The sequence below is a fragment of the Mesitornis unicolor genome, unplaced genomic scaffold, assembly GCF_000695765.1.
Source record: "Mesitornis unicolor isolate BGI_N332 unplaced genomic scaffold, ASM69576v1 scaffold5816, whole genome shotgun sequence".
NCBI lineage: Eukaryota > Metazoa > Chordata > Aves > Mesitornithiformes > Mesitornithidae > Mesitornis > Mesitornis unicolor.
The window spans coordinates 37,925-51,477 of NW_010192977.1; the positions used below are offsets into that span (position 1 = coordinate 37,925).

At 46.5% G+C, this 13,553-nt stretch overlaps 1 protein-coding gene across 4 annotated transcripts in view; it reads right to left on the reverse strand.

Moving 5' to 3' along the window:
- Window positions 1-983: 983 nt before the first annotated feature.
- Window positions 984-13,553, reverse strand: part of LOC104542849 (NT-3 growth factor receptor) — a 203,914-nt gene continuing 191,344 nt past the window's right edge. For all 4 annotated transcript variants that reach the window (XM_010187304.1, XM_010187308.1, XM_010187307.1 and 1 more), the window contains 2 exons: window positions 4,353-4,511; window positions 984-1,525 (listed from right to left, as the gene is read on the reverse strand). In XM_010187304.1, the coding sequence (XP_010185606.1) occupies window positions 1,340-1,525; window positions 4,353-4,511 (345 nt within the window). In that variant the 3' untranslated portion in view covers window positions 984-1,339. The remainder of the gene's footprint in view (window positions 1,526-4,352; window positions 4,512-13,553) is intronic.

Consider the following 13,553-nt stretch of genomic DNA (forward strand, 5'->3'; position numbering starts at 1 on the left):
GCCTGAGGCTTGGACTGAGGCATGGGGCAGGGGTGGGGAAGGGAAGGGGATAGGGAGGAAGAGTGCTGGGATGTGCTGACCGCACAGGCGTGCCCAGGCGGGATGCAGGCACTCTCCCGGCTGTCTGTGTGCTGCAGCCTTTCTCCCATGCAGGGAGCAGGGATCCAACCCTGCCTGCTCCAGGTTTACACTAGGGACCAATTTGGCCCTGATGCAGACCGCTGAGGGAGGGGGAACAACCCCGTGGCTGCTAGAAAACATGAAAAGTGGGGAGAAAAAGGAGGGGTGGGGATGTGGGGGATTGTTCCTCCCAAAGTCGCGACGTGTGCTTGGTGCCCTGGGTAAGCGGCACTACCGTCTTGCACACTGAAATGGGTTGGGGTGATGCAGGAATGGGTCTCCAGGACCCTCCCTCGACTCCCTTGTGCAGCTGCTTCAGTCCCGCTGCTCTCCCAGCCCCGGCACGGGGCAGGAGGGAGGTGTGGGTCCGGACAGCTTGCCGTCTGCAGGAGGACGGCTGGGTCCTGGTGTGTGTTTTACCCGTAGGTGCCACAATCCTTTGACTGTGTGTTCGAAAGCCTTGAGTCTATACATTTAAGAATCAGCAAATTAGAAAAATTGTCCTGAAATGTTGGAGGGAGGAAAAAAGGCAGGAAGGCAGAGAGGGGATGGGGAAGGACCAAGAAGGAGGGAGGGAAGGGGTTGGTAAAAGAGAGTTCATCCAGGGGCACTGCCCTGGCTTTGCGCCCATCACCTGTGGGCTGGGAAGCAGGGAGGGTGGCAAGGACGAAAAGGGAGGACTGATTTCACACATTCAGTGCATATCATACAACCAGGGCAAGACTTTCTTCCCAGGGCTTCTACTGGCATTGCTGCCCTAGCCAGTCCAGAGCTTTGCCCAGCAGCCCAAACCATACTCACAGTAGGGTTACAATTCACTGCTTCATTGCCCGGGGGAAAGATACCTCTCCTTTCTTTCTTTCTTTTTTTTAATTATATATATCTTTTAAAGTACTTTTTTATCCCTTTTTTCTTTTTTTTTTTTTTAAGTCTTATAATTTTCTGTAACAGCAGCTTCTTTCTGTATTGGTGTGGAAGTTATATATATAGAGATATCTATAAATATATATAAGCCAAACTGCCTTACAGGTTGTTGTTTTGTGGGATTTTTGTTGGTTTGCTTTTTGTTTTGTTTTGTTTTTTCAGTGTTGTATGTGTAGCAGGCACTTGAGTTTATATGAAGATGTTTGCTTGGGAGCTGAGGGACAAAGGACTTGGGAGAGGGAGAGGGAAGGAAGGACGGAAGGAAGGAGCAGGGATGTTTGACAAGTGGCCACTGCTAGCCAAGGATGTCCAGGTAGATTGGTGTGGCCTTGCCCAGAGCATGAAGGATCTTGTAGATCTCCTTGATGTTGAGCCGTTGCTGAGGTTCTCTCTGCCAGCAGCCCAACATGATGTCGTAAACCTCCTTGGGGCACACTCGAGGCCTTTCCAAAACTCGGCCTTGGGTAATGCACTCAATGACCTGAAAGAAAGAAAGAAAGGAGACGTCGGACACCAGTCAGGCAGTTCCTGAAGGAAGTCCTGTCCCAGCTACTTCTTGGCTGATGTGGTGCTGTTTAGTGCATGGGAGCATTGAGAAGCCAAGAGGTCTGCAGATTCTCAGTGTTCACCTGTTTGTGTGTTATTAATGATAATTTTACAGTGAAAAGTTTGTCTCCAGCTGCAGTCTTGCAGTTCCCAGAAACCTTCCCGATCTGACACCTACTTACCTCAATGTACTCTCCAAACAGGAGGTCACTAGCAAATGAAATGAAAATTTAATTTATGATGTTGGTTTTTCCTGCTAGTTGAAGAAAGAAAAATAGCCTTAAAATTCCCAAACTAAACTAACATTTTGCATGGCTGAAATTACATTTTTCTTCCCTGAAAATCCAGAGTCCTTCCCATTGAAAAGCCCAGGAGGGCTCTACAAGAGAGTTCAGATCATCTTTTCCTACCTCCATCTCCAAGGAAAGCTTTGCCTTGTGTTGACATAGAAAAGCAGGTGAAAGAATGAAATTTCATCTCAAATCACATCTGTGACAGAGGAAAAAAAAAAAAAAAGCAGCGCTAACACTGTTCTGGGTCAGGTCAGTGCTGCTAATGAGAGAAATGTGAGCTCTTGGATAGCATTAAAGTCTCTTCAGAGGGATGCCATTGGAAAAGGACTCCCCTAAGTGTCTGTTTGTATTTTGTTCGCCAGAGGACTGGATGCAAAGGGAAGGGAGGTATGATTTGTCAGAGAGCTGCTATTACCGTCTGGCCTCCGTGGCTGGAGTTGATGAGTCCCAGTATCGCAGCATGCGAGTGACCTGCCACGCTCTGCAGATAACCACAGATCCCAAGCAGTGTGCGGAAGGAAGCCACCCAGCAAGGGGTGTTTGAAATTTATCATTTATGAATAGTAATGAGCCCACCGCACAGCTCAACCGATACTTATCGCTTTGCTGTTTGCATATAAATACAGAGGGGAGAGATTAGGACTTGCTGAAAGCTGGGTGACGATGCAGCATGCAGAGAAGCCTGCATCGCTATAAAGCTGCTGGGAGGAGATGAGTTACGGTTTCTGACAGGACATCATGGACACGCACAGGAGCCCTGTGGTGGGCCCTTTCTCTCCAGGGCAAAGGAAGGGCATAGGTAGAAGTTAATGGACTGGCTGAGGCTTTGGGATGACGTGGTGCCCTCTTTCACCCCTCTGCTCAGGCAAGGTCTCTTCCAGCCTTGAACACATCTGCTAAAAATGCTCAGGGGGCAATAGGCCATGCGATGTATCCCAGCCTTGGTATTCCCTATGCCTGCTGACTGGCAACCCAGAGCCTGTCACAGACTCAGTTAATTCGCCTCTCCATGGGGCTCTGCTGCTGAGAGTTGCTTTGATGTCTCTCCATCCAGGGCCTGGAGGAGGTCTCAGTCCCCTGCAACCACCCAGGTGCTACCACAAACTGTGGAAAATGGAGCCAGATGAGAAATAATGTGGCTCCCTCCCACCAGGTTAATGTGTTCTGGGGCAGGAGTCCTCATCTTTCAGAAAGAAGCGGATACAACAGGAGGAAAGGGAAGGACAAGATTTTTCCAGGGATGACAACAAAGCCAATCCAGCTGTATTTGTGCAGATTTTAACCCACCCTCCTCCCTCAGGGTGAGGGGTGGCTCTTCCCAGTCCTGCTGCCCTGCAAAGGAAACTGAGGCAGAAAGCAGTGGGAGAGCTGAGCTGTCATATTCCAGCGTGCCTATCACTTACGTACAAGCTACATGTGCTCATTTGTGCGTGTTTGTATTTATCCTCACAGGGAAATGCAAGAGCAGCTCATTAAATAGCGTGACAAATAACTTCTGTCGCTGTCTATTCCATTGTTTGTGCCTCTAAAATGTTTGCGTGTGCTACTTTGGGATATACAGTCAGGCCCCATTGAGCACACGAATGGGCAAGTATTAGAGCTGTAAAGCAACACCTTGGATTTGCCATCTCTGCAGCTCACTTAATTAAGGGATCTGTATCCAGAAAGCAGAAAATGCACATTTCTCATTACAAAAGGTGAAATTTCTGAAATCCATTAGATACACAGTAGGATAAAAATGCGCAAGGTTCCCACACACTGCTATGTCAATGCATCTTGTGCCTCTTCTATAATACCCCCTGCTATTCTGAGCAAAAACCTTCCAATGCATTTCTGCTGATGTGCCTCAAAACTCAGCTCTGACACCCTGCTAATCCCAGCCAGCCTTTCCTCAACATTTTTACAGTACAGCCCTGTACTGATGGGCTGCAACTTTTGCTATTCAAAGAAATAATCAGCTTCTTGGGTCACACCCTCAACGAACCAGGGCAAACCATGTATTAGATATCCCTATGGGAAAAAGCCCCACAGAAATGTGCCACAGGCTATATAACAGCCTTCAAGCTCTTTCTCAAAAACTAGAGACTCTGCAGTAAGATGCTGAGCTATAATGTAAGGAGAAAGAGAACAGAGAAAATGCAGGGCATGACAATAACTTAAATCCCAGGAGTAATTTGGGTATCCCTAGTTTTGGCACCACCTCAAGTGTTTATCAGATTTGGCTAAGTGGAAGATACGCCAGGAACTAGGAAGGGAGAGACCAGTACGTGGCTTTGGCACAGCCCTTTGGTTCCTGCATGCCTCAGTTTTCCCACCTCTTAAATGGAGATAATGACACTTCTGCCATGGTGAAGCCATGAGAGTGCCAAGGAGAGGATCACCTATGCACAAGCTGCTTTGCAAGTAAGCTGGAAAGGAGAAATGATAAAAAGTACAGTTTCCAGCTGAGGTGTCTCAGCACTGTTGTACCTCTGTGTTTGAGAGCTGGAACCAGGGCTGCTTCCCATATGTGAAGATCTCCCACAGGATCACCCCGAAGCTCCAGACGTCGCTCTCTGTTGTGAACTTCCTGTACATGATGCTCTCCGGAGGCATCCAGCGGATAGGCAGCATGGTGTGTCCTCCAACCTGGACGGAGGCAAAGACATGAGGAAATCTGAGCGATAAGAGCCCTGAGGAAGGGGTCAGCCCTGGCATGATGTGGACAAACTCAGGGCCTCCCTGTGAGCTCCATCAACAAGGAGCTGTTCAAAAAAGCTGGGCTGGCTACTGCCTCCGCAACCGCCCATGGGCTTACCCGCCAATCCCACCTGGTTAACATGATGGATAGGGAGCACAATCTATCAAGATAAATGATGTCCTCTCCTCCCAAAATGGGCTTGTAAAGAAACCAAATGACAAAATGCCAAGAGCATACTCCAACCCTACAGACTGATGAACCAAGACGCAGGGCAAGAAACAGTGTTCAGCAAGGTACTGCACTGAGTTTTGCCAGGACTCAGTGCTCTGAGGCACCCACCAGAAATACAGCGTGAGGTTTGTCACTCCTCAGTAAGGCCTTTTTTTTTCCCAAAAGCTGTGCACAGACATCTGCACATCACCTAATTGCATGAAAGATTTTTTTGCGCTCATAAAACTGTGCTACAGGCCTTTTCAAAGAGTGCTTTGAATATGTAAATGACTGCAGGACCGCACTGCAAAAAGGCGGTCTGTTTGTAAAGAACAGGCTCATACAGGCGGGGATATGCCCAGCATTTAATGGAGGCAGGAAAGCCAGTCCCCTTGAAGAGTCTGGAAATGGAAGAGTCCATGAGCAATGTCCCAGTGGGGTACGGCAAGCCAGGCAAAGGCACTTTCTCAGTCAGGGTCAACGCTTCTCTAAGGAACATGAACCCAGCAGGTAGATACATGCAAACAGTTTGAAAGCAGATGGATTTACCTTCAGATTCACTAGAGATTTCTAAACAAGGGTCTCTGAGCAGGACAAGTTTTTCTCTGTTCTGTCCTTCTAGATAAGAAGCACCATCTGTGGGGAAACAGCTAATTGGTAAGACCAGTCGGTGCTGGGAGCAGAATGGCTGGAAGTCTCCAGCACTCGTTTCTGCCGAGGATAAAGTGTCCAGGGTTTTTGTGGTGACAAGAAAGAATGCTTTTGTGGCTCTGCTTGGAAGGCTGCTCGTCTTGTTACGGACACCAAAAAAGCAAGTGCTAATAACTCTGTAGCACTGCAATGGCATCAAACAAGCAGAAATCTCTCTGGTGCTGTGAAGGATCAGGGGAGAAGGTATCTGGTATCTAGGTTTCCAGCATTTGTGTGGCTATTCAAAATAATGAGATTGTTGCGCTTGTTTGGATGAAAACATTTGTTGTACAAACAAAAGCTCTCCTCCAAGCTGCCAGTTTTCCCAAGCTGCCACAGGTTTCTTTGTCTGATTAAAGCAGATCTGGCGTGGGGAAGGGTCAGTACAGAGACCCATGGCAGTGCTTGGAAGCAGGAGGGACAGTGCTGTGGAGGTGTGCTGGAGTAGGTGAAATGGATCCGATGCTTAGCAGGCTTTCTGCAAAGAGGGTGCCAGTCAGACTTATCTGGGGAGTGACAAAATTAGGACTCGGGCTTGCAATGTTGTACACAGAGATTTGCAGACCAGCTCTTTTTCTAACTCTGAAATAGGCCCTCCCTCAAAAAAGAGAAGTTTTAAAAGTCTTAGGAACACCTTTCTTTCCTAAGTGCGGAGATGCTCAGAACTGCGACGCGTGAAGATAAAAAGCTCATTGCAGCTCTGCACCTCCTGTTCAGAGACGGCTTGGCTGGCGTCTGCTCAGCTTGCTGCTCTGAACTCCCAAGAATGTTCTCCCGTAATGGAAATGGAAATATGCTTTTCTTTGTTTCTTTGAAAACCTGACTGCAATTTTAGCTTTTTCCTGCATTCCCAGCATTTACAAGTTGCTTGTTCTTGTGAAGGGCTCTGAGGAAATGTTATCAACAGAGCAGGACATCCATCAAACTTGATTGTTGCAAAAACTGTTTTGTGCTAATGCTTATTTTGTTCTCCTTTAAGTAGCACTAACTCTTCAGTTTTCCAGCAATCTCAAAATTATTACATATTGCAAAGCTCTCTACATTTGCAATATCCTGAATCTTGCAGGATCATTTGGGATTATAGGTAGTAATGTATCGAGAACACCTAACTCCCTTTTGTACAGGTCTCATGGCAGTTCAGAAGCTATGAACCAGGTCCTCAGCTCACACAAACAGTATCACAGCAGTACACCTTGATTTTCACTGCCTTGATTGAAACCACTTGAGAATCTGGCCCTGAAAGCAGAGCAGGGAAGCCAGTAGTCTCATCTCAGTTAAATTAAGCTAAAATAAAGTCGAGGTCTTTGGTGTCAGACCCCGGTGAAGAACTGCCAGTCAAGTGACAGATAAAGGCATCAGTTGTCCCAAGGATGTGACGATGCAGCCTTGACTTAGCTCATATGGTAGAGTCCAGGGGCTGCCAAAGCATTTGTCTCATCCCTGTACATCACATGAGACATATCTTTTACTATAAATTAATCTGGAAATAATTAATAATTTTTATTGGGGGGCGTGGGGATAAAAAAACCCAAGCAATGCCCAGAAATGTGTGGATCCTAAAATACGGCTCAGCTATGTTCGCAGATAAGAAGGTATTCTTTGCAGAGGTATTCTTTGCATCTCAAACAAGGTTCCACATTTTTGAGAGCAAATGTTAAGCCTTACACCTGCTAGCTAACTCTAAGCACTACAGTCATCAATTGAACTGTACCATAAAACCACTCCAATGTCTAGCCTAGCACATAAGGCTGACTATTACATTTTAAAGCACTGCCTTTAACTATCCCTTACTGCTCCCCTCGCAAACTGATTAGGATTAAAATTCCCTTTTCACAGATGAGAAAACAGATGCAGGAAGGCAGGGAAAGGCCTTGCTCTGAAGCTGTATAGTTACGTGAACACTAAGCCGAGTCTTCCTGGTCTGCAGTCAGCCATACCCTGTTATTTGCTGATGTGGTAAAATGATTTAGAGCTGAGCAGAGGGATTGTGCAACTGATGCTATAGGAAGCAGAGTGTGTCTAAAGTGACAGCAATCCTTTGCATAACACATAGTGGCTGTGATCTGTATTATGCCACTGTAGATTTGCACATGGCATACTTCTTTCACAGGACTGGTCATTGCCAACAGCATAAAAGCAAAATGATGCTATTAATTCAGGCCAGAAAAAAAAGGATGCTGGTTTTGTCTTTTGCAAAGCCAGTTTACATGGCATGTCCTTGGCTTTGGAAAGAATTGTTACTGTGCCTTTAGAGAGAAGCTGGAAGTTTGCTTCCGTCAAGCCCCTGTTTGCTCTGAGTGCGGTCCGTCAGGTTTCAGAAATAAGTGACCATGCAGGACTGATGCTTGTCAGAAGCATGATACTTCTGAGTTTTTTCCAAAACAGTCATGCCATCTTCCTCCTCACACCTTCCTCCATTCCCCTTGGAAGCCAGGGACGGTGGAGCCCAGCCATCATGCAGGTTCACCTTCCAAAGGCCCTTAAGGGTGAAACGGCCTCAAGCAGTGGCATTGCAACATCTCCACAACCTGGAAGAGGGATTTGCTTTCAAGCAAATAAGGCAAGAAAATCCTCTTCTGTTCCTCCCTTTAAATCCTATGATGCTGCCAAGCTCGCCCTTTCTCCTTGTTATTTTAATGCTTCACAGACGTGCAGACTGGCCTCTTTATCCCATTGCCATGGCTGTCTGGCTTTTCTTGACATTTTTAGCTCTCTAACTTTCTCTCCCTACATCAACTCCCTGTGCCCACACTGACATGTTATTCCCATGGCTTTGCTCTTTCGGTTTGCAGTACTATCCTGGTAATAAACAGAGCAATCAGTGCATATCCTTTGAGCGGCCAAAGTTTACTTCTTCCATCTCCATTTCAAGATCACAGTATCACCTACTCGTTTCCATCCCTTTCTAACAGATACTCCCAAGTGCATGACTGGGTCTACAGCCACATGTTTCGGATACTCCAGGGCACCTGGCCTCTGCTCTGAAGCCTCATTACACATCCAAGCCCATAGACTTGCAAGATAACCAGTCACTCCTTTTGAGCAACTTATTGCTGTATTAGATATGAACCTCAGGGAGCTGGGGGAGGTTAGTGAAAGGCCAGCGTTAATGGCCATTAGGGAGAGAGATAATTACTTAATGCTAGTACAGCACTTTGACTATGTAAAACTATATAAATGCTATGTACAAGTAGTATTATAAGGCTTGAGGTTTGTCTGCTAGCAAGGAAATCTGGTGTCTGGGGAGAAAATTCTCCTTGTCCCAGCTTTCTGAATGACATCCAGCTGATTAGGAAGGGAAAGATGACACGTTATCCCAAATGACTTCAACAGTGCAGCAGCAGGTAGTGCAACAGCAGTGTTCAGTGACAACTGCACAGTATAGCCACAGTTTTGGCCACTAACAGAGCTACCATGAAGAGCAAAACCAGAGCAGGGCTGAAAAAAAACCTCATGAGAATGTTGGACTGGTGCAAATCCAGATACTGACACACTAAAGGCAGCTCGTGGTGGGCAGCCCTGCTTTCCCTCTCACTAGCTCCAAGGCTGCAGCCTGAAGCAGCGTTCAGAGGGGAGCTGCTGAGCCATCCCTTCAGTGCTCACAGCTGAATGTTGCTTCATCTATCTCAGCTAAGGACGAACTTTGGTCTCTGGCATACTCTAAGGCTGTGTTTTATTTTCCTTTTTGTGCAGTTTGTTTCCCAAGTTTGAAATAAAAAAAAATAAATAAATCAGTGCTTTTGTTTTTCTTAGTTACTTGACATTTTTTTTCCAAGGTAATTTGACAGCTTTCTTTCTGTTCCCAACATACTTCAGGGAGGCTCTGCTTCTGCTTCTGCCTTAGGAAAGGCACAAGAACAAACATAGGTGTCTTCATGTGGTGCAGCATTATTCGAACTCCTCTTTTTTGTTCAAAAAACTGGAGTTTGTACAGAATCACGTAGCAGTAGTGGAGACCTTGGCACCATTTCTCTCCAGGAAAATTCATTTAACACTCAATCCACTTGACCTAGTGATAAGACACACATTCTCCGATTGCTGTCTGTTCCTGCTCCTGTAGGTGGGGATGACCTGGGATCTTCTTTAATTGCAGCCCTGGCTGTCATCCCAGGCTGGGCTGCACCAGAACAGATGTCCTTTAGACCTCAGCTCTAAGAGCTGGGTGATCATGGGAAGACACTTAGCTCTGAACCTTGAGTTCCTATCAAGACCCATTAATTTCTGCTGCGGGCAAGGATGTGTTATTCAGCACTTCTGGATGGCCTTGTATGAATAGAAGCCACAGGTGGCTGGGACACCTGAGAGAACACAAGGACGAAAAAAAGACAATGCAAGCAAGAAGCAGGAAAAGCTTCTCTGTTTGGCTAAGTTGAGCTTCTGGACTAAAACAAACAACAAAAAAACCTGCTGTAAAACACGCCTGTGTGAGTCGATGTCTGTCAGATGAGGTTGAGGTAGAAGAAGGTGGCTTCTCAGGGGCAAGGCGAAGGGCAGTACGTGCTCATGGCTGGGGATCCAGGAACAGACGCTCCTTCCCTGCCCTGCGCTGCACCCAGCAGCACTGGGAGATGTTTCTCTATCAGATGTGCCAGTGTTTTGCCTGTGTGAGTCCTGACAAATTCCTGGGCACCATTTGAACAGCAGAGGGATTAACTCTGACATGCCAGACTAGCCTAGCTTTGCTGAACATTAGCTGTCCCGCATTTCATAGTTTTAACTGTCACCTTACTATGCTCTTAAGTACCCAAGTAGTTTACATCAGAGGTAGCTGAATTTAACTGCAAGTTTTGATGGGATTCACAAGTATTTTATTTGTCATTTCCTTTCAGCTTATCTGTAAAGAAAGGTGCTAGCTGTATCTGAGACTGCACCATTGACAGAATTGGCCTCAGAAAATCCCCAAGGTGTTCTTCTGACTGAAGGGCACCATGCTACGGTTGTCCCAGCCCGCAGGCTGAGCCCCTTCTAAGGGATTCAAAAGCATCGCTGCAAACTCTTAGCATAGCCCTCCCCTTGCCTTCAGGCCTTTGCTGTCCCTGCTGTCACAGCCAGGGCTGAATGTGAGTTTAAACCAGTCAACACACAACAAAAAGCTTCCAACAAACGTTTTGACTCACTTGACTTACTGGGTTTTTGCCATGCAACCTTCTGCACGTATCTGCTCCATGTTCTGGGAATGGCAAATCCCATCCTCTCCTAATCCTCACTCTGCACCCAACCATCTACTCCCCTGCAGGCTCTGGCAGTGCCGCAGGGGACCTGCAAGCCAGTGACCGACGACATCTCACAGCAGTTTGCAAGTGATCACAGAGGGGTTTTGGAGATTTAGAAAACACACAAAGCTACCTGTAGCACTTTCTCCTCCTTGCATGGAGCTGCACCGGGTGTCTCAGCCTTGCCCAAAGCAAGGGAGATGCAGGTCCACCTGCTGCCAGAGGGGAGAGGGTTGGACTTACCCAGAGCACGGAGAAAGGAACCAAATGTTCCTGTTGTGAGGTGATGTAAGGAGCCAGGTGATGTAAGGAGCCAGATGGACTTGCTCAGGAGCAGGAAAGACTGACCAGGCAGGGTTAATGTGAAACTGAGAAGGGGGGAGACCTTCCTGCTGTCAGTAGGACAGTTTGGCAAGGGACTGTTTGTTCCCCCCCAGATGCACACACTGTGTTTAAACATGAGCCTAAAAATAAAGCCTGCCATTGACATTGTTTTTCCTTACTTCATTTAGCAATCTAGTTGCTTTATGACCTGTAATTCTGAATCACGTTGAATCAAGCGCTGTAATTTGCAAGCAGGGACAGCGGCCTTTCTCCCCCTTTCCCTCAACTCTGCTCCACTGAGTGTGTTTCAATCCCACGGTTTTCAGCATTCCTAATGAGCCATTAACAAGCTGCCAATTACTTATGCAAATGAGGGGGGGCAGACACGGAGGGGTGGCTGTAGCTAGAGGTAAATTCTGCTACCTCAAAACGGCCTGAGATAAATCACTGCTGCTCTAAGAGCTGCCTGTACCCAAGAGCCCTCTCAGTTATATTATCTGCCATCTAAAAATGCCAGAGGTAATGCAGAGAGGATGGTTAAGAAAAGGGAAACAGAGGAGTAATCGCACATATATTTTTAATTATGTTTGCCAATAATCTATTTGGTGTGCTCCTTACCACAGCTCACCCCTCCCCTTTTCTTCCCAGAACTCAAAGCAGCAGCACCCACAGCTAGGAAAGAGCTGCACAACCAGCCTGCAAAGGAACAAAGGCCAATTTCTCATTTTAATATAGTAAATGCTCCCAGAGTCAAGATCTCCAACACTGGGACATAAACTGTGAGAAACCCTAGCTGTGCCTCATTCAGCTGGGGGTACATGGGAGCAGAGCACCTGTAGTTTGCAAAGCACCCAGTAAAGAGGTCAGCAAGGCCACCACCAGGTCCTAGTAGGTGCTAAACCCCTGTCCTAAGAGTTGCTGCTAGAATATTTCCAGGTGAAGGAGCGGTTTCCAGCCTCCTGATCCCCTGGGCCACCTACTGAAAGCTTCCTGTGGCCTAGAACAAGAAGATTCCCCAGTAGGATCTCACGCAGTGGAGGAAAGTGGTAGCACCAGGGAAGGATTCACTCATGGGAGACCCAGTGGTTTCCCAGGAGTCCCACTGCGTGGCTGTGGGCTGGCACTGGGCAGCTCTGCAGAGGGGCGCATGCAGATGCTGACCTCTACGCTCTTCTGTACCACAGCCACAACATGGGCACCACATCTGTGCAGTTCAAAAGCTACCAACTAAGACACCTTTCTCCTTGTCACTAAGGCCACAAAACCTATTCAAACCACAGCCATTAGAAAGTCAGTTTGTCAGGAACCATATGGATCTACCAACTTATCTCCACCAGACTAGAGACCCTTGTACCACACCACAGTCTTTTTTTTAGGAGGGACATGCTATACCCATGAAACAGCACAGCTGTCAGCCAGTTCCAACTTCAAAGGGGATCTGCAGCCTGCAAAGACTGCAAGTACTAACAGAAATTGTCCATGACTGATCTGCATTATCATTTTGCAGCGAGCTGGTAATACTACAAGAAGTGTTTAATAGCTCAAGAGCTAATCAGATAGAGGCTAAGTTAAACCATCATGATGCAAGAAACGTGCCTATCAGGACTCTGCTCTTTTGGCAATGCAGAGAATGCAAATAAGCTCAGCTTCTGGCTTCACAAAGTTGAAAGATTTGCCCAATAAAGCTTAACCTGGTGATACAAAAGCAAAGTCTCAAAACAGCCTGAGAAGTGCAGCTTAGGAAATAGGACCAGTAAAGCCCTTGCATGTGTGTGACCTCTCTATGCAAAAATGCTTTCAGATTGGTATCTCATAATCTCCACTTTCATCGCCCCTCTGTCCTGACAGTGACTTCCCTCTGGATAACCAATAATGCTCTTTGTCTGCAGCCAGAGCCGTTCCTGACTGACGACTATCCATGATTTAGATAAGGCTCCATTACTTAACTTCTGGATGCTGGATAATCACTTCAACTGCCTCTGCATTAATCATAATAATATTCAAAATTTATTAGGCTAGATTGTTTGGAAATCTATTTCTTGTTACTGTCATATTCACAGAGCATAGGCCTGGCAGCATACAGACAGAAATTTAATACAACGCAGGGTATAGCAACTCCCTATAGAAGCAGTCCCTTTATGTGCAACTGGACAGCGAACTGGACTGTTTTGTCATTAGTGAACCTTGTTAAGCAGCAGTGAAACTCTGTGAGTGTGCTGCTTGTTGGGCACCTATAGAAACATGCAGCTGAGGTTGGAGTTTTTAAGGAGGACGATTAGATGCTCAGATCTGCATCCACAAATCTTTATAGTATCTTTCATATCTAAAATCTGGGCAGTGAACCTAGAGACTTTTCTACGCAATCACAGTATGCAGGTACAAAAATTGAAAGTCTTTTTTAAAATAGAAAACTGTTCCTTGCTTTCCTGAAAACTTATAGTGCTTTATATTAGAGGATGGGGCCTTAGTGCTTTACCAAGATGAAAACCTTTCAGTAATAAAATAGCTGGATCGTTCCTTCTAGACAGTTTCCTGTAGGCCAATTGAGGACGG